This window comes from Stegodyphus dumicola, chromosome 4 (assembly GCF_044657685.1).
Source record: "Stegodyphus dumicola isolate Sdum_Otavi_A_Nest chromosome 4, ASM4465768v1".
NCBI classification, from domain to species: Eukaryota; Metazoa; Arthropoda; class Arachnida; order Araneae; family Eresidae; genus Stegodyphus; species Stegodyphus dumicola.
Genome location: NC_140771.1, coordinates 135733179 through 135760232, shown reverse-complemented (window position 1 = coordinate 135760232; position 27054 = coordinate 135733179). Strand labels below are relative to the sequence as shown.

At 31.9% G+C, this 27054-nt stretch overlaps 1 protein-coding gene across 2 annotated transcripts in view; it reads right to left on the bottom strand.

Annotated features, from left to right (window-relative positions):
* Positions 1-1881: 1881 nt before the first annotated feature.
* Positions 1882-27054, bottom strand: part of LOC118190770 (ras-related protein Rab-31-like) — a 38257-nt gene continuing 13084 nt past the window's right edge. For both annotated transcript variants that reach the window (XM_035361539.2, XM_035361540.2), the window contains exons 5-7: positions 25215-25308; positions 10482-10637; positions 1882-3166 (exon numbers count right to left, since the gene is read on the bottom strand). In XM_035361539.2, the coding sequence (XP_035217430.1) occupies positions 2991-3166; positions 10482-10637; positions 25215-25308 (426 nt within the window). In that variant the 3' untranslated portion in view covers positions 1882-2990. The remainder of the gene's footprint in view (positions 3167-10481; positions 10638-25214; positions 25309-27054) is intronic.

Below are 27054 nucleotides of genomic sequence, written 5' to 3'. Positions count from 1 at the left end.
ATAAAGTTGTATTGAGTATGGCTGTGATGCTTCATGTCACTTTCCATATTCAACATACCTTTTCCTTTGGATTTTCATCTCTCCACATCAAAATTCACCAAGTTCCTGGAACACTGTCAAGCAGCACCTTCGTAACTTTTTCACTAGTAAAACCAAATGACTTTTTTTTTAAAACGCTGCCCAGATGGTTAGGGGAGCCTACTGTGGTACCAAAGAGCCTGGGCTCAGATCCCGGTGAAGGCATGGTTGTAACTGTCCATAGAAGGCAACAGTGGCTGCCTATTAGGTGCCTCCACAATAAAATGGCCACCACTTTTGCTATAGGAGTGGCCAATGCTGAACAGGCAAGTGCCTGAACTTTTTTTTAAAAGTGTTTTCCAGCTGCTGGAGAGATGGCAAAAAATCATAGAACAAAATGATGCTTATGTGATTCAATGAAATGTTCATTTGTTCTGCTTCATTTGTATTTATCATTAAAAAAAACACAGAACTTTCCAGATAACTCAGTATACTAAAAAATATATCATAATGTAAACTTATGCTTTTTAGGGAGAATACACTCAATAAAAGGAATGGAAAAAAAAAAAAAAAAGTCTCTCATGTGTCAGAAAAAGGATGGAGGGGGACTGTATAATCAAAGTAAATAAATTTTACCACGAAGAGATGGACAGAAAATTTGAATTAAAAAGCAAGTTTTATCAGTCATGAACAATAGCTTAATTAATTATTTTTGATAATTTAGATATGAAAAAATATTCTCAAAAGTACTATTTAGTATTTAAATATATTATTACATATATTACTTCATGAATTTAAAGTTCTGAAGGAGTTTTAATTCAAATGCTTGTTTTTTGTGGCTATCTGGTGTCAAATTGCTAATATTTTAGCTTTTTGTGTCTATTTGCTGAAATATATCCTCCTTAACACAACTGAGGCAGCTATCATAATACTGTATATGGTTCCTGTATAGTAAAAATTCCAATATATAAAATTCTTTATATTTAATTACCTAAAGATTTCAAAGTCTTTAAGTCCATGGAGATATAATCAATAAAAATTTTCCATCCAAAACTGCTTCAGTCAAAAAGTCAGCATTACTGTTTCATCCAGTGTGAAAATATGAATTGCCAAAACAAGCAGATATTGTTTTCAATATGTGTTTGTGTTTCCTAAATTTATTATCAAAAATTTTAAGTTTTATGTACTGAATTCCTTAAATATTTTTACAAACAATTTTCAAACTTCAGCTAGTTAAAGCAATGTTTTTTTTATTCACTAGTATTTTTATTCCATGTTGAATTCTTTTTCTCTCTGGAATCTGGAGTCAGCCTGCTGACATAGTTTTTATAAAATTCTGCATTTTATTTTAAGAAACTTAAAAATGTACATCTAGGTTACATAAATATATTTTGAGATCACGTTTTTCAGCACCTTGGATAACTGATGCTAAATACGAGAGATATATAATACATATGCATGTATACACGCATGCTTATTATATATTCAAATTATTTACTTTTACAATGTTAATAAGCAAGAAGCAACATATGTTTTTTATGACAGCACATTATGGAAATCTCATTTATTTATTGTTAAGCTTTGATAAATTTCTAAAATTAATTTTTCAGTTAAAGGCAGGTTTTTGTTTTAGATACTATCAAGGTAACTACTGATAATCAACTTTACAAGTAATTAAAAAAAATCCAAATTTTCTGATTGAGAATTAAACAGGAAAGTAATTGAAGAAAATTCATAAAATTTCCTCTTTGTTGTAAAACTGATGAATGGCTCTAATGGAAAACAGCTGACATAACTGGCAGATGCTTTAATTGTGCTGCAGTTGATCAGCTATGTTTATGCATTAATTTTCAAACACACAAATAAAGATCAGACAAAAAATTTATTTTAAAACAGAAAATTGCATGCAGGAAATATATGAAAACTGCATTCTGAAAATGCTTAAAATTTACAATAAATCTATTCCATATAGTTCAGACTTGAAGAAAAAAGTAACCAAAACTAAACAACAATTGTACGTCTTTATGCATATAGAAAATAAACATAAAAAATAATGCTTTAATGAAAGCTCTTAAATTGTCCTTATTAATTATAAAATTTTATAGCTGCTCTTTAAAGCACAGAAAGCCTTGCAAAATATTATATTATCAAACTTCAGTTAGAGATAATTATAAAAGAAATATTTAAAAAACATGCATTGAAAAATTTGCATTGTTCTATATTTTGCACACACAAAGAGTTTATATAAAAAGTAATCATTCTGTCATTACATTTCTTTGAATTCAATGTAATTTAACAGTACTTTGAAAATGAATTATCAAAGTTTTACAAGTATTTTAATTAAAGTAAGATTTTTTTAACATGAACCTTTGCTCAAAAATGATTTTTATCTGAGATGATAGATGTTTAAAAAATATTGCAAGATTCATATACTAATAAATTTTAAAATAAAAATGATCAAATTTTAAAAATATTCTAGCAGATAAAAAATTACTTTTATGTTTTTAATGGTAGTTATTTTAACTGATGACTAGAAATATTTGAGCTGATATTTAACAATAGTATAATGTGCATGAAAAGTCAACACCCTTAAATTGCAAGATACTTTATCTTAAATTAATGATATAATAATATTTGATTAACTTTGTTGATGGTTACAAGACTAGTTCTAAGAAATTTCGGTGTGATAAGTAGTTTATAAAATAAAAATATTTCATTCCTGTCAGATTTGTATAAGTTCATAAATTTTTTCCATAATTCATTTGGCTTAATATAATTCATTCAGTTTTACATTCATAAAAAATTATTCAAAGTACTGCTTATTTCACCGGAAGAGAAATCACTGATCAATAGAAAGGAGAAGTATGTATTAAAATGTCTAATGAAAAAAGTACAATAAATGCATTAGCAGTTCATTAGAGTAGATCGTCGGTGAAAACAAAACCTTAAAAGCATCTAATCATGAACATTTTCTAACAACATAAGAAAGATTTTTCATCATCTGATTCCTCTGCATGACCATGACGACCAGAAGTTACCCGAATGATTCTTCCTTCCTGAAACAATGGATCAGTATCACTTTCTTTTTGAGCGATACTGTGTTGTCTAATGAGTTCTTGAGCAATATCCAAAAATACTCCTTCAACACCTAAAAATACAAGTTTAATCCATATCACCACATATTTAAATAAACAACAGTTAAAGCTATTCGAAAAGTATGTTCAATCCAGTTCTTATACACTTAATATGGTGATTAAATAACTGATAAAATTTATAAGCAATCCATTGAAAACCCATAGAAACACATTTAAATGGCTTAATATTTATAAAAATGATGAAAATAAAGGGATGTGCATAAAACCAAGCCAAAAACTGTAAATCTTTGATTATTCATAAGGAAAAATGTAATTATACGTAGCGTATTCGGAAACTAAGTACCGTTTCATTCTAGCGCCGTCGCAGCACTGTGGTAGGTGTCCCGCGCATGCACACAATCTTTCTTGTTCACTGACTTTCAATTGTCGCCATTTTGGTTGCTCTATGTTGTGTTTTCAGTTTGCTGTGCGCATTCAAAAAAGTTTAAGACAATTAGTTCTCCCGCTGACTGTAAGATTCGTGCCGTGATTAAATTTTTGAATGCGAGGAATGTTAAACCGGCCGAAATTTATCGTCAAGTGACAGAAGTTTACAGTGAATACGCAATAAGTGATGGAATGGTGAGAAAGTGGGTAAGAATGTTTAATGCAGGTCGAACGAATGTCCACGCCGAGGCTCTGAGTGGTCGGCCTTCTGTTGTCACCGATCATTTGGTAAGGCAAGTTGATGAAGCAATTCATGAGAACACACGCTTCACAATGACAACTCTTTCAGAGGAATTTCCACAAATTTCACTTACTGTTTTGTTCGAAATTGTGTCTGACCGCTTGAATTATCGCAAACTGTGTTCCCCATGGGTTCCAAAAATGCTCACTGATGTTCACAAACAAAGCGACTTGGTAGTGCCCGGACATTTCTCACACGGTACAGTTTGATGAGGGAGAAAACTTTTTAAACCAAATTGTGACAGGTGATGAAACTTGGGTGTGTCATTTCACACCAGAATCGAAACAACAATCGATGGAGTGGAGACACACTCATTCTCCGAAAAAACAAAAGTTCAAAGTGACAATGTCATCACAAAAAATCATGTGCACTGTCTTCTGGGATAGGAAAGGCGTTTTGCTTACTGAATTTCTTCCCAGAGGTGAAACCATTAAATGCGGCATGAAATTGTGAGGCTTTAACAAAACTAAGGCGTGCCATTCAAAACAAACGAAGAGGAATGCTCAGTAAAGGAATTGTGTTGCTCCATGACAATGCTTGGCCCCATACTGCTGGTGTCACTCAATCGTTAATTCGACAGTTTCATTGGGAGCAGTTCGATCACCCGCCGTACAGACTGGACTTGCCGCTGTCCTACTATCACTTGTTCCTGCACATGAAGCGCGAGCGCACTTTGGATCTGACGATGATACAAAAAATGCTGTGGAGTTGTGGTTATCGAAACTGGCGGGAAGTTTCTTTGATGATGGTATACAAAAACTGGTCACCCGCTATGACAAGTGTTTGATCATTGGCGGAAACTATGTTGAAAAATAGTTTAAGACATATATTTTCATGTAAAATTAAAATTGGATTCGAAAAAATTGTTTTACTATTTTTTTTTTTTTTCAAAACGGTACTTAGTTTCCGAATACGCCTCGTAGCTCTGAAGCATTTACTAAGTGGATGTCACTTAAATTAATATGTATGCAAATCAATTTCAACTTACAACATGTAGAATACAAAATATCTATAATATGCCTACAAATACAAGGAATCAAGCAAGACAAAGTAAATGCTTAAAAACAAAAATCAATTTCAATTTTATAAAAATTTTCATTACTTTTGTCAATGCCTGAGTAAAGATATAGTAAAAGCATGACTATCCAGAAAGTGGGTGAAAAGCTGAATGGTGGATGTGCAATATATTAATTGTTGAACATATTAAAAATCTAATGTGCCCACCACGACTTCCTTATACGGAATATTAAATTATATGCATTTCCTCAAATTTCATTAGAGGTATATTCCTCATCCAATTAATTCAGTTCGGTAAGTAACAAGCTTGTTTACAAAAATAAACCAGCTCTTTTCAGACTCAATAGGATTTACATAAACACAAGGTGAATATCCCACCTATCTATAACTGATGATAAATCAACTTTGGCAACTGTGTCATGAGTTGTTTAAAATGGCTTTGCAAGCCATTATAAAGAACACTGCTTCATTTTTTGGAGTAAGGAGGGAGAGTTTCTACAGTTTTTAAATATTCCAGTTACTTGAGCTTTTGATAAGTTGAATGCATGATAGCTGGCCTTTTAATTTCATATGTAACTGAAAAAAATTATGCATTTAATAAATAAACAATGAATAACATATTTCGCATTAAACATAGTTTGAAATATCAACATGTATACATTAAAATATATCAGGTCTTTACGAAAGTTTCCCGCCACCGCAAATATTGTCTGTGCAAACAGTTCACGTTGGTGTGTTAATCATATTTTGTCAAATGATTATTGGGCATCTGATGGAAAGAGACTTGCTTTAGAACACTGTTGTGAAATTTGTAAAAAAAATATCACTATCAGTAAGTACAAGGTATCTGAAATGGAATTATCATGCTACCAGATTAGAACCAACGTTTACTTTTAGTTCTGTTGCAAAACGTCAGCTACAGAAAGTCGTATCCTATGACACTGTAAAGGTTTGGTATCAAAAGTTCAAAAACAAGGACTATGACATTAAAAAAGCAGAGCACTCTGGCTGGCCTACTGATGCTTACGAGGCCTGCCTGGGAGAATTTGTGGAAGAAGATCAGTATGCAACTACTTGAGAGCTTTCTAAGGAGTCAGACATTAGTGCCAGGTCCATTAGCCATGCAATGCATCGCTTCGCATAAACTTCGACGTGCGTGTTCAATTGCTGGGTGCCACATGACCTGACTTAAGCAGACAAGGACAGAATTGTTTGGCCCTGCACTAATCTGCTCAAATATCAACACAAGGATAAAATTCTGAGGCAGATCATCACTTGTGATGAAAAGTGGATTTACCAAAGAAAAGTGTATTTACGAAAGGCTTTGGAAAACTACCAAAATGGTGGCAGAAAATCATAGATTTGGGTGGTGATTACTACTCAAACTAAAGGCTTTCATGTTTTTTCTATCTTTATTATGAATATTTTTTGGTGGAAAACTTTCATTATAACCCAATATTATGCTGATTCTTGTTGTTTGACTTCTCTAATAATAAATATGCCTTGGCCAAGGATTCTGAAACATACTACATCTGCCACTTGCTCACTGAACATGCACAATGAGAGCATACACAAGGGAAATATGATTATTCTTTAACAAAACTTATTTCACAGACTTCTGAAAAATGAATACCCTAATAACATAATGCTATGACCTCAAAGACTAGAAATTCTATGCATTACTAGTGCCAAAAAGTGAAAAACATCTAAGCACACTAATAACAGATTTTTGTTATAATGCAATGCACTCAAAATTTAGATAATATACACAATTTGATGCTCTCAAACAATTCTTTAGTTGTTGGAAGAGTGGGATTTATTTCCATAAATATTTATCAAGAATCTTGTCATTGGCATAAGGGTCTACTATGACAGTTGTATGGTCCCTTATCAGTTGCTTGTATACACCCTTTATCAGCTGCTTTTTTCTAGATCTGCTAAATTAAGTTTTAAAAAAAAGATGGGACATTCAAATCCCCAAATCCCATGAAATCTAATATCTTGAAACACATCTGAAATTCAAAAATCCAACATGTTACGCACTTTTTTCATTGTTTGGATCTTTTGAAACCTAACCTAAAAAAACTGTTAAACATTTTAAATAAAAAATTTAGGACAAGCTTACAAAAAGGAAGGACTAAGAAGTATTTTAAAAAAGAATGCAACTGTAATTTCAGTGTATCTGGATGAGATATATCAGCTTGTGGCAGTTCTGAAAGATATTCTTCAAATGTGTTATTACGAATTCTTAGAATAAAGAAGTTTCTGATTTTTCCAAATTTTCTGTATCTAATTTAGCATTCTATGTCAAGTATTTATAAGTTTACACTCGAAATAATTCTACCCTCTCAATACTGGTTTGATTTTTTTTTTTTTTTTTAATTTGGGAAACTAAACAAATTTAAGATTTATTTAATTCTTTATTTCTTTTTCATTCAATCATTCATTTTGTTTTTCATTATGTTGAGAAAATAAAGATTAAATTCCAGAAATTTAATTGCATACTTCATTTAAAGATTAATTTCCTGCAAAACAAAATACTTACAGCCATTGTAAATGCTTCATGGTTTGTTCGAAATTCCCACATCCATAAAAAATTAAAGATGAAAGGCAGCCATGATGAAATTCTAATCACAGCACATAATTTCTTTCAAAGAATGCAAAAATCTGCTTATTGAGCCATTCAAGAAACTGTAAAATATGGCTCAACAGTTGAAAATACTGTTAAAAAAACCTAGAACGATTCACCACAACTCATGCTGGTAGTAGCAAATCTGTACATATGTAAATAGAAATTGTTTGTTCTTCTACTTTTATTTCTTTGATAAAGCAGAAAATGGACTTTGAGTTATGTGTTAAAGCAGCTTAAGGACTTTGCTTATCAACTATTATTTACTAATTCAGAAGTCAAACAACAAAAATCAGCATTAATTTACAAAATTTTTCACAGGACTAGTTTCGATGGTTTTACCGAACCATCATCTTCAGCTGCAAAACCGCAAATGAACAAGATAGGAAATAATGTTTAGATAAGATAAGAAAGCCTGGACAAGAATAAGCAAGTGGCGCCATCTGTTGGCGAAACCAGAACTAAAACATAATTTCTCTAAAAGCCGAAGGCAAATTTGGATTGGAATTAGGATCGTTAACTAGAACAGAAAGATTTTTATGAATGTGAAATGCCTCTAGAAAATCCAGTTCTCCAATGGAAGATGTTTTTTGAATAATTTTGGCAGCAGAAAAATTGAAAGTGTGATTTTCGGACCAACAATGTTGAGCAACAGAAGACTTCTGTGTTTCCTTTTTTCTAACATATGCCTCATGTTCTTTGACGCGAAATTTTAAGGCTCTCTTAGTTTGGCCAATGTAAATTAAACCGCACTGGCAAGGAATCCTATAAATACCCCAGGAATTCATATCCAGAATGGGGTCCTTGAGTATAGAAGTTGGAATTTTATTGATGGGAGAGTAAACAACCCGAAAGTTAAATTTCTGCAAAATATGTGCAACTTTATAGCTAATTGATGGAAAGAAGGGAATGACAACAGAATTTTTATAATCTCCTAAAATAAGAGTGTGGCTTTTAGTGTGTTGAGATGAGAATTTTTTAACTGCTTGATTAATAATGTTGGGTGAAAAGCCCCTGTCAATAGCTATTGCTTTTAAATAATTTAGTTCTTCATCAAGGGCTAGTTTGGAGGAGCAAACTTGAAGAGCACGGAAAACATAGGAATAAAATGAAGCTAACTTTTGTTTAGTCGGATGACATGATTTAAAGTGTGGTGGAAGGCAAACCGATGACTCTTTACGGTAAACTGTAGTACTGAAGTTGGATGTGTTACGTGTGACCAGAACGTCGAGAAACGGAAGAGAATTGCAAGTCTCAAGTTCAAAAGTGAACTGAATAGCAGGATCAATAGAATTCATTGTTGAAAGAACTCTATTTAAATCATCTTTATTACCTTCAAACAGGGTAAAAGTATCGTCTACGTAGCGGAACCATGCCGGGAAGTTTAAAGTTTCAAATAATTTTGATTCATAATAATGCATGTAGATATCAGCCAGGATGGGACTGAGGGGGCTTCCCATGGCTAATCCCTCAGTTTGCTTGTAATATTTATTTTGGAAAACAAAATGTGTTTGTTTCAAACAGAGTTGAGTGAGAGAAATTAGCTCATCAATTTCGATGCAAGAGAAATGAAATTCGCGAAGTCTGGTTTCTAGACATCTTAATGCACCCTCCACTGGGACATTGGTGAATAATGATTTTACATCAAAAGAAACCATGAGTGAATTTTTTATGGTGTAAATGTTATTGTCTAATAGAGTGGAAAATCTAGAAACTAAATATTTAGCTAATGGATATGAGGCAGTACCTAAATTTGATACAATAGGGCGGAAAGGAATACCACTTTTATGAATTTTGGGAAGAGCATATAATCTGGCACAATTCGCAACAGATGGGATAAGCGAATGTTTTAAGTTGCTTGAAATGATTTGCGAAGATTTGATCGCAGTTTTTATTTTGGATAAGTCCGAATAAAAACTGCGATCCGAAAATTAAATGAATTTATTTAAATGATTCAAGTACCTGCAGTTAAACTTTTATAAAATTTTGCCTTGAAGATAAATCTAATATCAACTTCGGAAAGAAACTTTCCCATTAACTGGATCACGTCACATGATTAAGAAATTGCAAGTTTCAACATTTTGCATATCTAAAAGACTGTGTAAATAGTGTCTATATGAATTAGAAACTGAATTATAAGACATATTCTGAATATTACAAGGTTTTAAGATTCCAGCGCTCAATTCACTCGCTGATAAGAACTTTGTGAATGTACGAACTTAGCTTTGAGCTCTTGACTCTAGCCAAAATAACAGTGCTGCCACCGCGTGCAAGATGTGATTTTACCTTAATTGAAAAAAATTATCATGAATGGTCTTAAGCTAATAAACTAAATCGACTAATAAAAACTCATAGTAGTTGAAGCTCATAGCAAAGTAATTAATCTGCGATCCGTGTGCAATTTTCTTAATAAATATATTTTTAAAAACTATATTTTTGAATTTTAATTTCAAACTTTGTTTAACATAAAACACCAAATATCAAGCCCCCTGCCCATTTCTTATTATTATTCTTGATAGATTCGAAAAATGCTAAGATTGTTTCATGTTTAGCTCCTTGCCTTTTCCAAACTTGTAGCAGATTATTATAATCCACTGCTTTTATTTTGAGTTCAAGTACAAGATCTTTTTTATGTATTAATTTTGAACATAATATTATGCAATGCAATACATTTAAAAAATAATTTTATGAGATAACATTTCTTCCTTGCAAAATGCTCTCCCTTCAAACACACACATATACATGAACTGAGGGTGGGGATCGCACCTTCATAAAAGAAAATATATATATATATATATATATATATATATATATATATATATACACATATATGTATAGTGTACAGATTTGTTTTTCAGACACTTGCTACTTCAATTATTAGAACACAAAACAAACAAAAGGCAGAATAGGGGGAAAATCAGTAAATTAGAAAAAGTCAAATATTAAATGTTACACAAGTTTTTTTTAATAAAAAATACTTTTAACACTTGTTTACCTTCACTACTTAAGGCTGATGTTTCATGATACAAGGCACCAATTGAAATTGCATATTCATTAGCTTCTCTCAGTCCAACTTGTCGATATGCATTCATATCACATTTATTTCCAACAACACACATAATTATTGGCTCTTCCAATCGCACCCTTAATTCTAATAGAAATTAAAATATTATTAAACATTTAATAAGCAAACAACCTATTTCATATTTTAAACAGTGAAAAATATTGATATAGATATTTTAAAATATCATAAGTTAATATGAGTTCAAGGATGACTTATCTATGCTTTACTAACTTTTTCCCCCTTCAGTCTGAGAAAGCATACACAGAAAACATGAATAATTTTATAAACGTTCTTTTCTCTCCCATAAAAAAAATTCTAGGAACTAAAGTTAATTATTTTTGCATATGCCAAAGGGCTGTCAAATTTCTTCAAACCATTGATTAGAGTTGATTAAGATTTGCAGAGCATAAAAACAGCAATAGCTAACAGAAACTTATAAAGTAATTAAAAACTTATTGTACTACAGTAAACAAAAAATCTGATATGTACACCACACGCATTCTTTAAAATTCACACTATTTGTTTACCATAGCGACACTATGGCACTAGGTTCACTTAACAGTATTATATTTCATTCATATTATAACTCAGAATGCACAAAATTTATATCATTTAAAGAATTATCTAATCGTTGCCACATGTTCTATTCAAATACTATAATAATGTGTGTGTGTATTGAGAATACGGCAAAGCACACTAGGGCTATCTGCCTAAGGGGAGGGATGCCTTTCGTGGAGGACTTTCTAAGGGAAACTGGCTCGTATACACGTTACACATGGGGAAAACCACGAAAACGCCCATGCAGCCAGCCCGTTCGCGGGATTCGAACCTCGGACCGAACTACCAGTGTTCAGCGATTTTACCGCTCGGCCACTGGTGGGCCAAATACTATAATAAAGCTACAACGATGTATAAAAGAAATTAAGCAAACAAAACAAAAAAGAAACAGTTTTTCGATTGAATGTGAAATACTCAATCGTTTTCGATTGATCACATTCATTTAATTCAGTTCTCACTTTGCGACAAGGCAAAAATACATAAAAACTCAAAATATCTGTATTAAAAATTACGAAGTAAATCTTAAACACTTATTTCGTTGAAAAAATTCCTGAAAGGATTAAGCATGATTTAATTCGCAATAATAAATGATGGCGCTATCTTTGTTGTTGTGAAGTTACATTTCTCTAGATTGGCAATAAATCCACTACTCTGCTGTTTCAAATATAAACAAGCAATGACCACCATCAAAAAATTATTAGGCTTAGCCACACTTAAACAATTTTAAAATTGTTGATAATTCTAAAAATATTGCATACATATTTACTAAAGGCATAAAAACTTTAACCGGAAGATAAGAACAACATAATTCAATCATTTTTAAAGCAAAAAACATACAATTTACAATCATATAAGAGTAAAGAAACTAAGATCAATGAGCCGGGTAACAGAGTGGATATATATATAAATATATTTATATACGTTTGACGTGGCCGATTGCAACCAAAATACGAGATGCACATCTACATGTGATAGTAGGCTTATATACAAAATTTCAATGTTCTGAGGCTACTTGTTTTTGAGTTATGCGAGATACATGTGTACATATGTTCGTACACACGCCACGAAAAATTCTCTTCAGAATTCATTTTAAAGCAGTTTTATAATTTTTTTGGAGTCTTTTATTCTGTCCTTATGTACAGATATCACACAAAAACATCGTTAAATTGCATTCGAAAGCAGTCCAAATGGATATTTTCGTTGAAATATGCTGCCTGAAATTTTTCGCGATTACAATCCTTCCTTTTTACTTTGTACAAGGAAGTAAAAATTGTGAAAAATGCAAGGAAGTGAAATTCACGGCACTTTATCAGACAATGTCATCAGTGTGCAAATATGATGAATATGAGATCTTCATTTATAGTTATTTTCTTCAAATTAAACCACCATACAAAAGTTGAAACATTTTATAAGCTTTCATTGAAGAGATATGTGCCAGTAACTGGAGCTGATTTTATGGGAGAAGCTAAGATGTATGTACAAAATGCATATTTATTTCATGAAGTAATAGTCTTAGTGCTTTCTTCTCACTCATAGATAACTTAGATTCTATGTACTTTGGATAAAGAATACAATGATAAATTATTGCTGGACATCATACGGCTTATGTGGCGGATATTACAGATCCATGCATACTCGGATTGGACTTTCTAAGGAAATATAATTTTTCCTTAGACTTCAAAAACAATAAGCTGTTCTCAGCATCTGAAGACATGACGATCCATCTTCAAAAGGAATCATCGCCTGGAAATGCCGACGTCTCATGTGAAAGGCCCTATTCAGAAAGCTGCGGAAATTCTAATAGGGTCGGAGAGAAATACCAGACTACCGGGCATTCACCATCACAGATGCTCTCCGGTCGAGACCTTCGTCTGTCTTGTGACCACCTGTTTGATCGCCATACAGATGCGCCTTCATCGCCTGAGGAACACATCCAAGATGTCCAGGCCCGTTTTGAAGTGATGCACCATTCCGCACGAAAGCGAGTGAACTTGGCGACGGAGAAAGTGAAGATCAGATACAACGCGAGAGCTACTGGACATGGATTCAACAAAGGAGACAAGGTGTGGTTGTGGAACCCGATTCACGAAAAGGAGTCAGGCCTGAATTACGGTCACCTTGCGATGGTCCGCACACAGTCCTAAACAGGCTGAATGACCTCGTAGTTCGGATCCTAAGTCTTCGAACTCTGAACCTAAAGTCGTTCTTTACGACAGGTTAAGTTAGCTCATTACTATGGCCATAGTACATAATGTAAATAATTGTAAATTATTTACATTACGTACATTTAAATTATTTACATTACATTATTTACATTTAAATAGTATAAGACCATGGTCCTTTTTGTTTTTAAATGTGTATTTGATTTGATTCGTATTTAGTATTTGATTCGTATTTAGTATTTGATAGCATTTGATTTGTTTTATTTATTGCATTTATTGTTCACGTTGTTTATTATTGTAATGTAATGCTTATTAATGCATTTATGCCACAGTTGTAAGTTTAGCTTCCTGTCCAGGGATTGTACTGCCCGAGACGTGCAGTCCTTGGGAAGGGGGCAGTGTTACGAATTTGGTATTTAAAAAGCTAAAGTTAGTTCAATTATAAATTAAATGGTTTTATTTCCTGCGCAGTTCAGCGCGTGACGAATATTAGAAAGAAGAAGAAAGCTAAGACGGAAAATTAAAAATACAAGAGCACATGCATTTAACATTAAATAAATAAATATGTTTTTTTGATTTCGAGAAAGTACCAGAAAATTCTCGCACGCGATTTAAAAATCTTATAAAAGGAGGAAAACCTCTCAGTTTGTGGTACTTACTTAGTTTTTTGTTGTTTACAAAACTGCTCTTGTTGACTGTAGCGAATTCGCAGATTAGCTTTCTTTAGCTGTTTTGAATTAAGTTCTTTTGAACGTTTGAGTAGTTAGAAGACAACTACTGTGATATATTGTGATACTGCACGATTATTTGAGGACATTTAATCAATAATAAATTTTTGTTCATTTTTCATTGGACTTGTGCATTCATTTCATAACGAACCTGTACGCACGCAACAATATTTATTTCTAATTACATCATTATCATTATCTTAATGATTTTGTTTTATCATATGTTCTAGAAGCCTATTCATTGTAAATTCTTTCCAATTCAATTTTCGTATTTATGTTATAAAACAGTTTTAAAATGCCAAAAAAAATTTGTACTCTCCCTAGCTTAAGAGACTTGACTCATGATCATCTTAAGTCATACTCATGATCTTAAGTGCTTTAGACTCATGATCATCAGGCCCCAAAGTTCACTAATCACTATTAATTTTTCCAGACTTTTATTGTGCCTAACACATTGAGCGTGGTGCCGGTCCCTGGGGACCAGCAGTGAACTTTTCCTGTGGCCGGCGTCGGTCCTTTGGGACCGACACTGGAATTTTCATTTGGCTGGCGTCGGTCCGACAGTATTAAAGTTAGAAGGAACTGACAGTATTAAAGTTAAAAAATAAATACAGTGTCAATGAAATGTGATCAAATTTAGTTTTAATGAAATGTATTGAAACATTCTAAACAAAAGTACGGCTTAGCTCGCTGCCGGCTGAATGGAAAGGACAGCAAATTCAGCACCGCACTCAACGTGTTAAAAGTTTACTTTTTCTCCTTAAACTTCATTAAGTCATACTGAGACTTCCTCCTAAAGTTTTCCTTAACCCATTAACGAGCCCGCCCCTCGGAACGAAATGCTTTGAAAATGGCCGTGTTGTCAGTCAACAAACCCCTCCAAAAAAAATCACCTTTGTTTTCTGAAATCTCTCTAAGATGGCCCAGCCTAGGGCAGTATGTTTGCTTCCTCTTAGTGTGATGGATAAGCCATAAAATTTCCTCCCTGCTATTGAATGGGAAGAAGTACTTGTTGCGTTTAGTTTCGTCTCTCCTCTTTCTTTGTACTTGTAGCTTGTAGACTTGTTTCTTTTAATATGTGATGTCCGAATTTTCCAAAATCTTTTTAGAATTTCAGCTTCCAAGCTTGTAAAGTTTCAATTATTCGACATGTTTTATTGGGCAGTATTTTAAGAAAGATCATTATTTATTTTGTTAGATATTTTTTTTACTATTTACTTATCTATTTTATTTAGTTTTAGTAGGCCAATTTATTTTGGGAAATTAAATTTTAATCCATTCTTTTACCGACTCAGTTTTCATCACATTATAAGTCCATATATATTTACGATGAGAGTACAATATTTATGAGGAATTTTTGGAAAATTTGGCATATGTATTTATATTTTAACATTGAATTTTTTACACAAGTTGTTCGTTAACAGTCGAGCTCATCCTTGTAAACGCTTGATCTTTTCAGCATGGAATTGGCAAGCAATAATCTTCCTAATGTTTTTCAGGATTTTATAGCAATTTCTAGAATTTTGGTGGTTTTCTACAAATATTTTGGTAAGTTTAGCTATTATACAGTTGCTACTAATGTGGAATTTAAAACCAAAAATGTATTCCTTCGTTGATTTGAGAGATAGCATTTCGAGTTTAAATGAATTTGATACAATCTTACCACAGACTAGAAAGAATTATTTCTCTGTGTTGGATGGATTTTCTCACTTTTCCGCATTTTATACATTAAATGCATAAAGCAGACACGCACAAAAATCCCTTTTGATTCGTACGGTTTCAGTTAAATGAATTGTAAAAAAAATATATATATATTAACTTTCAAAATGTATTTGCTCGTTTATGCATAAATTTAAAATCGTGGGACTTCCACTTACAAATTATATGACTAAATTGCAGTATTTAAGCGAACAACTGAAATTATAGTATTGAAATGACATAATATAAGAATAATTATAGTCAATTTAAATAAATTTCTATTCTATTGTAGTCTATTTAAATAAATTTCTACCTTCATTTAAAATTTGTCATTATTAGCACCTCCCGCAGTTTTATGCAATCATAGGATTTTCCGAATTCTATTAGGTCCTTAACATAATGTCAAGGTCTAATAGAAAAGTGATAATATGGAAAGACTGTGTCTTAAGTACCAATAGCCAAGTATTTGTAATTAAATAATTAAATAAAAAAATATTGAATACCAGCCGCCTTTTTATTTATTTTTAGTCATATAACAAAAGATAAACAAGAATACTATTACATCTAAGAATTATTTAGTAAATTATTTTGCTAATTTTATATGAATGAGGAAACATGGTAAAAATGTTTTAATTTTTGAATTCACCATTAAAAATCAAACAAACCCCAAAATTCCTTTCTCCAAAAACTGTGTAAAATGTTTTGATTAAATATGATTTGAATGAGTTTTCCAATTCTGTTTCGAGTGATATAAATTAGGATATCAATATTAATAAATTAGGATTTAAATATTAGGATATAAATTATTAGTAGTAATAATTTTTATATTATAACTTAGCAGAATATCGTTTACCATTAAAAATTATATCTAAAAGAATTAAATTTTGTAAAAGAATAAAAATTATAATTAACTGTTCCTTTTTGTCCTTTATGCATCTATTTATATAAAAATGGAATCTGGCTAGGGAATTCACGACTTGTATATGAACTAAAAATTGGTATCTTGACAAAACTTGTCAGAGCATAAAAAGCATATATTCTGTGATATTAGTGTATTAATCATACTTCTGTATACGTAAATGCAATTTATAATTACTAGCATAAGTATCATAATGGATTTTATTAAAACGATGAAAACTGAATGCATGATCCTAGTATTATCAAACTACAGCTCTTTATCCCGTTAATTATTGCTTGGGTCGTAACCAACACGAGTTTTATTTTTGAAATATTATTCCAAATAAAACAGGAAGCATTAAATGATATGCATTTTAAACAGTTTTACTTTTTTATATGCATAGAAATGTTAAGTAGCTTTAAATTGTACTTCATTTCTGAAACTTCTGCGCTACTATTTTTAGAACAGATCAAGGACTTTAATGAACAATTACATTTTAGCAGTATGCAACGTTAATATAGTTCAAATGTTTTTGAACAGCTGTACGATTTGTAACTGGCACTGGAAGAAGCAAAATTTATCTGATGATCCAATCTTCATTTAATGAATTAATAGAGAATGATACAGAGTGAGCTGCTGGTCAGCATGTTAGTTACATACGAAAGCTAAAGTTCTTTCTTTTTTCCCACCGACAGTGAGGCAGCCAATCCACTTGGGCAGTTAGCATAGGCAAACTACTATTTGCTTGTACAAAAACTGTACTTAAAGCTTACAGCTTATTTTGAATAAATTTCATATACTGAATACAGCTCTCCCGAAAAGCACTGTTTTCTATCTTATTTGTTTTAGATTTCATATTAAAAGAAAATAATCAGTTCTGTTTCTCAGAGACGGTACTTATGCGTGTTTGTTTTTCCACATGTGTAAGCGTTTCCCACCGAAAGGGCTCCACGAAGGCTTATAGCTCTCGTATGCTTTCTTATATTTAAATAATGCTAACCCTCATACTACGACAACTATCACACTAAATTAGGGTAGAAGATTTCAAAACAAGATTTTAAATAAGACTCTGGATCCCCACTGGCAGAGCATCTAAAATCGCTAACCACAGCTAGCTCGACACGGGTTCAATTCCTGGCCAACGAGCTGGTTGCATGGAAGTTTTCTTGGCTTTTTTTACAAGTGGAACGAAAATATAAGTCAGATCCTCTTAGAAAGTTTCCTTCCTCTTGGCAGATAAACAATTGCGTGCTTCGCCATAATCCAAATACATTAAACCCGTCTATATTAACAGCTATCATTCTATCTTTGTAAAGAAATATTAAGATAACATGTAAATATCAATTTTGCTTTAGACTGCAAATATTTTTAAGCAATTGACATTTTAAGCAGCAGAGCTTTTAATGGACTCATGAGCAACTGAAAATTGCAACCCAGATGGTATAGTGGTTAGCTTCGCTGACTGCCGTATCGAAGGGTCCGGCTTGAATCCTGGAGAAGGATGAATGTTTGTAAATTTATAGTTTCAGTGCAGCACCGGGGCACTCTAAATATTCAGCGAACCGAAAGTCCTCTCGAGAGGTTGATGGTAGGGCAACAACAACTGAAAATTAAGAAAAAAGAACCTAAAATCAGTATAAAACTCTACCGATTACTAAAGCAATCTAGCACAACCTTTCCATCGGGCGATAAATTCTACTCATACAAGAACAGTTGTATTTTTATAGTATTTATCAGTTAAATTTATGAGAATGTACTCAAAGTTTGGTTTTTCAGAGCCTTCGAGATTCATCAAAATAGTGATAAGATCATTAAGTGTGGGAGAGGCAAAAAAAAAAAAAAGTTTTAAATGAAATAATTGCTGCAAAATGCATGAAGTATAAGTAGTTATATAAATAATTAAAAATATGCGAAATTTCTTCTGATGACCTCTTTCAAACAGCATAATATTTCTGCAAAGAAATAGCACATATTTACTTCACTCATGGTATTTGGTCGTCTTTATGAACAGAAGGTGGATTTGGGGCTATGAACAGAAGATTTTTATACTACTTCCTGATAAGCTATCGAGTTCAAATTTTACATATTGACTGCGGATGATAATACAATATGGTAAAACAAATTTTATAAAATTCCATTAATTTTTTTTAAATTTAATGTTGACAGGATTTTTGCACATATTTTCATTTGCAAGACAAACTACAAATATCAAAACTTTAACATTTGCACTGACTTAAAGTATTCTTTTAATTGAAATTTTTATGATATTTTTAACATCTGATTTCTGAGTGAAAAATCAGAAAATGTTTTCGATTATTTGAGGCATTTATTGGAAGTAAAAAAAAAATGTTATTCATTTTTGAAAAATGATTTTTCAATAAGTTATTAAGATTGAGAAGATAAAAATTAAAAAAGTTTTATAACATAAGCTTTTATTCAAAACTTATAAAATTCTTAATAAGCCAAAGGCAAAAAATTATTTATGGCATATTTTAATGGGAACAAGAGATTAATTAAACTTCTTTACAATATTCGATTTATATGCAATTTATATCAAGGATTATAAAAGTGCAGACACTTAAATAATGAAATCAAACAGTCGATTTCCAATGTCAAAAATATATATAGGGCGCGACTTTTTTTATTATTCATGATATAAATTTGTAAATGAATTTTGTAAAGAATATTATTTAATCTCTTATTTCTATTAATCTATATAATAAATTATGGTACTCTTTTGTTATCGGGATCGGATTAAAAAATGTATGATATACATATGAACGTATACATGTGTTTACACATGTATAGATACACAGACACATGCACATGACATGCATACATACATTCCTGAATCCCTTCCGATAGCAAAACAATAGCTAAATTACTTTTCTTTTTTTAATTTATTAATCATTTGAGTAATAAATAAAAGCTTATTCTCTAAAAATCTCCTTTTTTATTTATTTTTTTTTTATTTCTTAAACGTCGTCTAAAAGAGAAATTCTTATTTCCTCTTCCATTAACTTTCTAAGTGGTAACAAATTTCTTATTACTTTAGAACCAGTGTAAGGTCACCGTTATCATAAAACATCAAGAAGAGTTCTTGATCGTAAAACTTCCCGCACTATTGAGTGTCATTCATTAACTATTGTCATCAGGGTCAGAGGGACGCTTGTCCCCTTAGGCACTTGGGGGTGAAAGTGAGACAAAAATACGGGCTATCCGTTTTTGACGTTTCTTTTAAGTCTAACAAAAAGATGGGTCAATCCGTTTTCAAGGAGATATTTAAAATGACAATATTACGGGAGAAACTGTTAAGGAGCTTGCATAAAAGAACGAGAAAATCCGGGTCAAACCGTTAAAGGGTTAAAGTATGTCATGTATTATTTTCTAATTCTGCTTGCAATTGTTATTTTTACGATGGGGAGGTAGATGATTCTTAATTATAGACACTCCATAAAAAATAATCCTTGGTACTTGGTCTTTTAAGTATCAGTAAAGTAGGGCAATTTCTTATGAATGATTCCATGCAATTTATATGGCTATTCTACCTTATATGGATGTTTGTGATTTCATAGCATTTCCATATTTATTTAAGCTGAACATATTGCCTGTGATAATTTCTGAAATACTTCCAAACAGATACCACTTGTTTTGTAACATATTAAGATAATAAGGAGAACATTCATAAGCTATAAAACTAAACAGCAGTCTTCCTGAACTTTCCTGTTCATTTATTCTTTTTTACATTCATCATCTGTTATTAACAGCTTTCACTTCATATTTGTACTTTTCAGTTCTGTTATTGCATGCTTTGATTACTTGTGCAAAGTTGTAAAATGCAAATGTTTTTGCAGATTTTGTAGCTATGGAATTAAAGAAAACAAGTACATTCAGCGCCAGCATGAATAGTATTAGTAACAAGGATGCAGTTATGGATGTTATTTCAGTTATCTTGAATAATCAAGAATGTTTTACCCCCAATTTTCTTAATTCTTCATACACTTTACCTAGCAACATTTAACACAGTATTAGTGATTCAATACTTACTAATTATTTACATTATCCAACCATTTCCTGTTAAGAATGCATAACCTGGTTTTGGTAAATTGATTATACACATAAAAGAAGGATGATCACTGTCATAAAATGGAATATTAGAAGTGTAAAAGACATTTTTTTGCAAGGGGGGGGCAAATCAAAGATATTTTTGTGCTTTGAAGTGGTTTTAATAAAGTCTGTCACACTGACTTGATGTGTTAAAAAGGTGTGCCTTCATCAGGAGGTTTGAGTTACTTTGAAAAATGGAACCAAATTATATAGTAAAGGGGTACTTTTCCGTTTTGCCGCCGCAAACGAAAGTCGCAAATAATGGTACAACTGATGCCAAACAGAATATCTTCGCTGGTAACCTTTTACGCCTCATTTTCAAAACAAGTCGCAACTATTTCTTATGAGATTGATTATTTCTTTCAATACTGACATACAATTACATAGAATTTTTACAAGATAGTTAAATTTTACGCCCTAGGACGATTCGCGGTAATCAAGTCAATTAGAATGCAATCACACCACTTACTCGAAAGCGAAAATATAGAAAAGGTAAAATCAAGGGTTAAATTCATCAATTCTAATGAGAATGCACTAGTGAAGTAACGCACTACGGTTTTACATAATTTCTGAGTAAGCTATTCATACGAATTGAAATAATTCTTGCATTTCAAATTAAAATTTAACTTGAAATTAATGTGGATAGTTACTGAGAGAATTAGATTTTTGTAGCATAGTTTACGTGAGATGAGATAACTTCGGGTCACGTGATATGAACCGGCGAATCAGGATGTTGAATCATGAAAGCATAGTAAATTCTTAAATTAATGTCTTTTTACAAATTTATTGTCTTTATTTATTGGCATTTTACAAAACTTTAAACCATATTAAAATATTTATGTCTTCAAAATAAAAAATTCGTAGAACTAACATTCGTTAACATTTTTTATGTGTATACTGTATGTTATTGCCAACAAAATCTGCTTGGTGAAATTTGTACCGGCGAAAAAGTAAACGGAAAAGTACCAGTAAAGGATATGGTACTTTGATAATTTCTATGTCAGAACATAAGCCACTTGCTAATTATTTTTTCTACTTTCATTGATCTTCTGCAACATATAACATAAAATGTGATTGGACAGGCAGCTGTAATTCATTGTCTTCAATAACTCTCATTGATGAACTCAACAGGTAGTCATACATTAGTAAGGAATAATTTATTTTTATTTCTTGAAGATTTATTTATTTATTTAGATACTTTTTTTTTAATCATCAAAGTATGCAAGTGAAACAACACAGTGAAACCTTTGACAAACAGATAGTAATAGCATAATAATGTCAGACCAGTTATATTCTATACAGTTACTCACCAGTCAAGTTAACATGAAACAGGAAAATCAAAATGTCGTACTACATAGCGTATTCGGAAACTAAGTACCGTTTCATTCTAGCACCGTCGCAGCGCTGTGGTAGGCGTCCTGCTCATGCGCACTACTCTTTCTTGTTCACTGACTTTCAATTGTCACCATTTTGGTTGCTCTATGTTATGTTTTCAGTTTGCTGTGCGCATTCAAAATGTTTAAGACAATTAGTTCTCCCGCTGACTGTGAGATTCATGCTGTGATTAAATTTTTGAATGCAAGGAATGTTAAACCGGCCAAAATTTATCGTCAAGTGACAGAAGTTTACGGTGAATATGCGATAAGTTATGGAATGGTGAGAAAGTGGGTAAGAATGTTTAATGCAGGTCGAACAAATGTCCACGCCGAGGCTTGGAGTGGTCGGCCTTCTGTTGTCACCGATGATTTGGTAAGGAAAGTTGATGAAGCAATTCAGGAGAACAGACGCTTCACAATGACAACTCTTTCAGAGGAATTTCCACAAATTTCATGTACTATTTTGTTCGAAACTGTGTCTGACTGCTTGAATTATCGCAAACTGTGTTCCCGATGGGTTCCAAAAATGCTCACTGATGTTCAAAAAACAAAGCGACTTGGTAGTGCCCTGACATTTCTCACGTGGTACAGTGATGAGGGAGAAAACTTTTTAAACCAAATTGTGACAGGTGATGAAACTTGGGTGTGTCATTTCACACCAGAATCGAAACAATTGATGGAGTGGAGACACACTCATTCTCCAAAAAAAAAAAACAAAAGTTCAAAGTGACAATGTCATCACAAAAAATCATGTGCACTGTCTTCTGGGATAGGAAAAGCGTTTTGCCTACTGAATTTTCTTCCCAGAGGTGAAACCATTAATGCAGCACGATATTGTGAGACTTTAACAAAACTAAGGCGTGCCATTCAAAACAAACGAAGAGGAATGCTCAGTAAAGGAATTGTGTTGCTCCATGACAATGCTTGGCCCCATACTGCTGGTGTCACTCAATCGTTAATTCAACAGTTTCATTGGGAGCAGTTCGATCACCCGCCTTACAGCCCGGACTTGGCGCCGTCCGACTATCACTTGTTCGTGCACATGAAGCGCGAGCTTGGTGGCAAGCACTTTGGATCTGATGATGACACAAAAAATGCTGTGGAGTTATGTTTATCGAAACTGGCGGGAAGTTTCTTTCACGATGGTATATAAAAACTGGTCACCCGCTATGACAAGTGTTTGATCATTGGGGGAAACTATGTTGAAAAATAGTTTAAGACACGTATTTTCATGTAAAAATAAAATTGGATTCAAAAAAATTGTTTTACTATTTTTTTTTTTTTTTTTCAAAACGATAATTAGTTTCCGAATACGCCTCGTAGTAAGGAGAAACTTTTAATGGGATGATCATTCCCAATAACTATTTCGTACAGCTTAGAGACCAACCAAAATAATCAAAGATATCTAAAAAACTTATGCATATCTAATCACTTATTCTGAAAGTTCATTGGTAATTGGTATTCTTAGGTAAATAAACCAGAAGCACTGCCAGATATTTCGAAGAAACTTCACATAGAAAAAGTATAGCAGGAGACCAAAAATTTAGTAATGCCAGAAACACATATAACCCTATTAATTAACAATGAAATGCAGATTGGCAATTTTTGGTAAGTAGTGATCTCATTCAATACTGAAAGATGCTGTCACATTTTATTGCTTACCACTTTTATAACTATCTATATTGCCATTAGTCACTAACTTGTACCAGTAACTCAGGATTAACCCTGTGCTGTTTTAAATGAGCAAGATTGAAGGAGATGGAATTCTGACACAATTCTATTAACGAGGCCACATTCAAAATACCTGCAAGAACAACAATAGAAAATTACGCCAATTACAGTAATTCATATGTTTTTACCCACACTTTTTTTTTGCGAGATTTTAATGAAGGAACCGAAATGGATTTTGTGATCTGTATTTGAAAAATGATGAAGAATCATTCAAATCTTTCAGAAAAATGAAATTATTCATTGTAAAAAATTATTTAAATAACTACAAAATGAAATCATATTTTAGTTTTATTATGTTCTTAATGCAGCATGGAAACAGTACCTGCACCCAACAGCCATGCAAAGAGAAGAAAAAAATTCAAAACCAAAATTAGTTCTATCAAATTATTCACTTCACAAAACTCTGAATACTTTTTTTATATATTCATGTACGATGGCTGGTCAGTAATGTTCCTCATAGGCCGTTGTGTGTTGTCCGCTCTGGCGGCAATTCCAAGTTGAATAATATTCACGTACGATTATATTTTCTAACAAAGTCCTGCATCTCTAATATATTGTTAGGCTTGTCATGACTATTTCGGGTGAATTTTATGCTAACATTTACATCTGGTGATGACTGCTGTACTGTTAATAAAAAAATAACAGAATTTTTATCTTTATGACAAATATTACACTTTCTTGTCATATCCAAATGGCAAGTTTTAAACAAAATTGTTATTTTCTGGCAAACAATATGGAAAAATCAAATTTAGTACAAGAAGCTCATATCACTAATCAGGATGTAATGACAATATAATTTAAGGAACTTAAAACTAGATCATTTCTTAAGTTCTTAAAATAAACTGCTGTAAACAAATGCTTGAAAAATGTAAAAAGTAATTGTTACATAAGATTAAAATATTTTTAACACATATTTCTCTATAAAAAAGATATTAATTGCTTTCATGTGTCTTTTTCTCATATTAATTTTTGTTTAGTCCAAATGGCCCTACCATTGGGTTTCTCTTTCCCAGGTGCCAAAAAAGTATGGCAGGTGCATAATGAAAAAGTACAAATGAAACCTAAACATAAAATATAAAATTTCACAGACATATTACTAAGATGGCATCCTACCACCACGCTGAATTAAAAGTAGCAAACACTGTTTCAGAATATTTTTAATTATTGAATACTTATTCAGCTTTTATTGGCTTATTAAACATTTTATAAATACACAGCTATTTCAACTCTTGTAGAGAAGTCATAGCACTATCTACTTTCCATAGATATAATGCAACTTAATTCTACATATATACAAAGAAAATCTTACACTCAAAACAACAATTTCAAACAGCAAATTTCTACATTTTAACTAAAAATGTAGAAACTAAAAATGTAGTAACTAAAAATGTACTTTAAATATTTACCAATGACCCAAGATTTCATTGATTCATAACTATCATAGCAAGTGATATCATACATCAAAATTGCTGCATTTGCTCTGCGATAATACATTGGAGCCTACAAAAACAATGATGAAATAAGCACAACAATAATTAAAAAACAAGCAAAATATTTTTATGAAAATTAGAAGTCTTTAAATATTTCAGCATTCAATGTAAAATTTAAGCCATTTATATCTCATCAATTTATTTCTTAGGTATGAATTGATGAGATATAGCAATTCATTTCTTATATATTTATAAAATTTACATCATTTTTATCGCATCTTTCAATGTTAAATGTAAACCATTCATATCTTCTTCTAATTCTTTTTTAACAAAACTTACTACTTCTGTCATAAACTACATATTTTTAAAAAGAAGCAATCTAGAAGATTAATCTTATGGAAGTCACTGGTATGTAGAGCAACATATGGTACAGCACCAAAAAATCATATTGGTATGCTATTAAAAAAATTCAGGAACTCTTTGAACAGACCTCGTATTTATAAAATTTGTCAAATTATTACAAATTTCTGAACTAAAAATTAGGGAAAGAGTATGATGTCATTAATATTCTTAGGCTATAACATGAATTAATTAAAACTCGACAGCAATTTGTAAGTATTTTAGAAGTTCACATAAAATTATTTTTATTATCTCAGGTATCATTACAATAAAAACATTAAAAAATAAAGAAAATTCAAAATGATGCTGAAAACCACACACATACATACATATATGTAACATAATCTGAGAAATCTTGATGATTCTTTGTTTCAAATGACGACTCATTATATTAATTTGCAAGAACTGATGGTTTTACATATGCATAACAGAAAAGAAAAATTAGCAGACATGGCCAATTTATTTCTGAATGACCAATTCTGGGCCACCAAATTTTTTTCATACGGGGTTTTATGGGTGTGATATGCACCCCACAATTTTGTCTAGCTTATCACAAATTTAGACAATGGACGAGGTAGAGAGATGAATGGTATGTGTTAGCAGCAGCAAGGCAAAGCGCGAAAGTAAGTAAAAAGTCAGAAAAAGCATTGGAGAGTCAAAAATTTCTTTAATCTGTTTGGAGATAAGACTTCTGCAATGCTAAATGTTACACATGAAGGCATAACGCGAAAACATTAAAAAAGCGCTTCTTTGGACGTTATTTAAAATCCGAGACCTTTCAGATTTTTCCCTCTTTCTTTTTTTTTGGGGGGGGGGGTTGGAGGGGTAATTTCATTTTCAAAGCCTGCCAGTTTGAGTCTGTGGACTGGATATATGCACCATTTGTTGGATTAACAATGTTTGTGGAATTGTTAACAGTGCGATGCCATGCCTGCCTGCCTAAGAATAAAAATAAAAATTCAGAAAAAATAGTGTGGAAATCAGACAAAATAGTAGTAAATAAGTCACATATGCAAACACGAATAAATCACACATGCAAATGCGAACAATGAGTGTGATGCTTAATTACGAACAACAGTGTAAGGAACGAAAAAGAAAGTAAGAGAAACAGTTGCTATCTTTGAAAAAGTGAATATCTTGTGTTAGCATTTGAACTATTATCACGATTTTTGGCAGTATTTACATTTACTAGGTTCTCTGTGGAAGTGCTTCTGCAGATTAATTTTGAGATGATGCACTTTACATTCAGATATTATGGACTTAGTAGTTTTAGGACAAGAGGATGAAGTAGCCAAATTAAAATGAAGAATTACAAGAGACTGCGGCCAAATTAAAGCGAAAAGTTTGTTTTCATATTTTATATCTTTCACATGGGTGTGTGTAAGATAAAAAATACGTAAATAAAAAATCATAACTT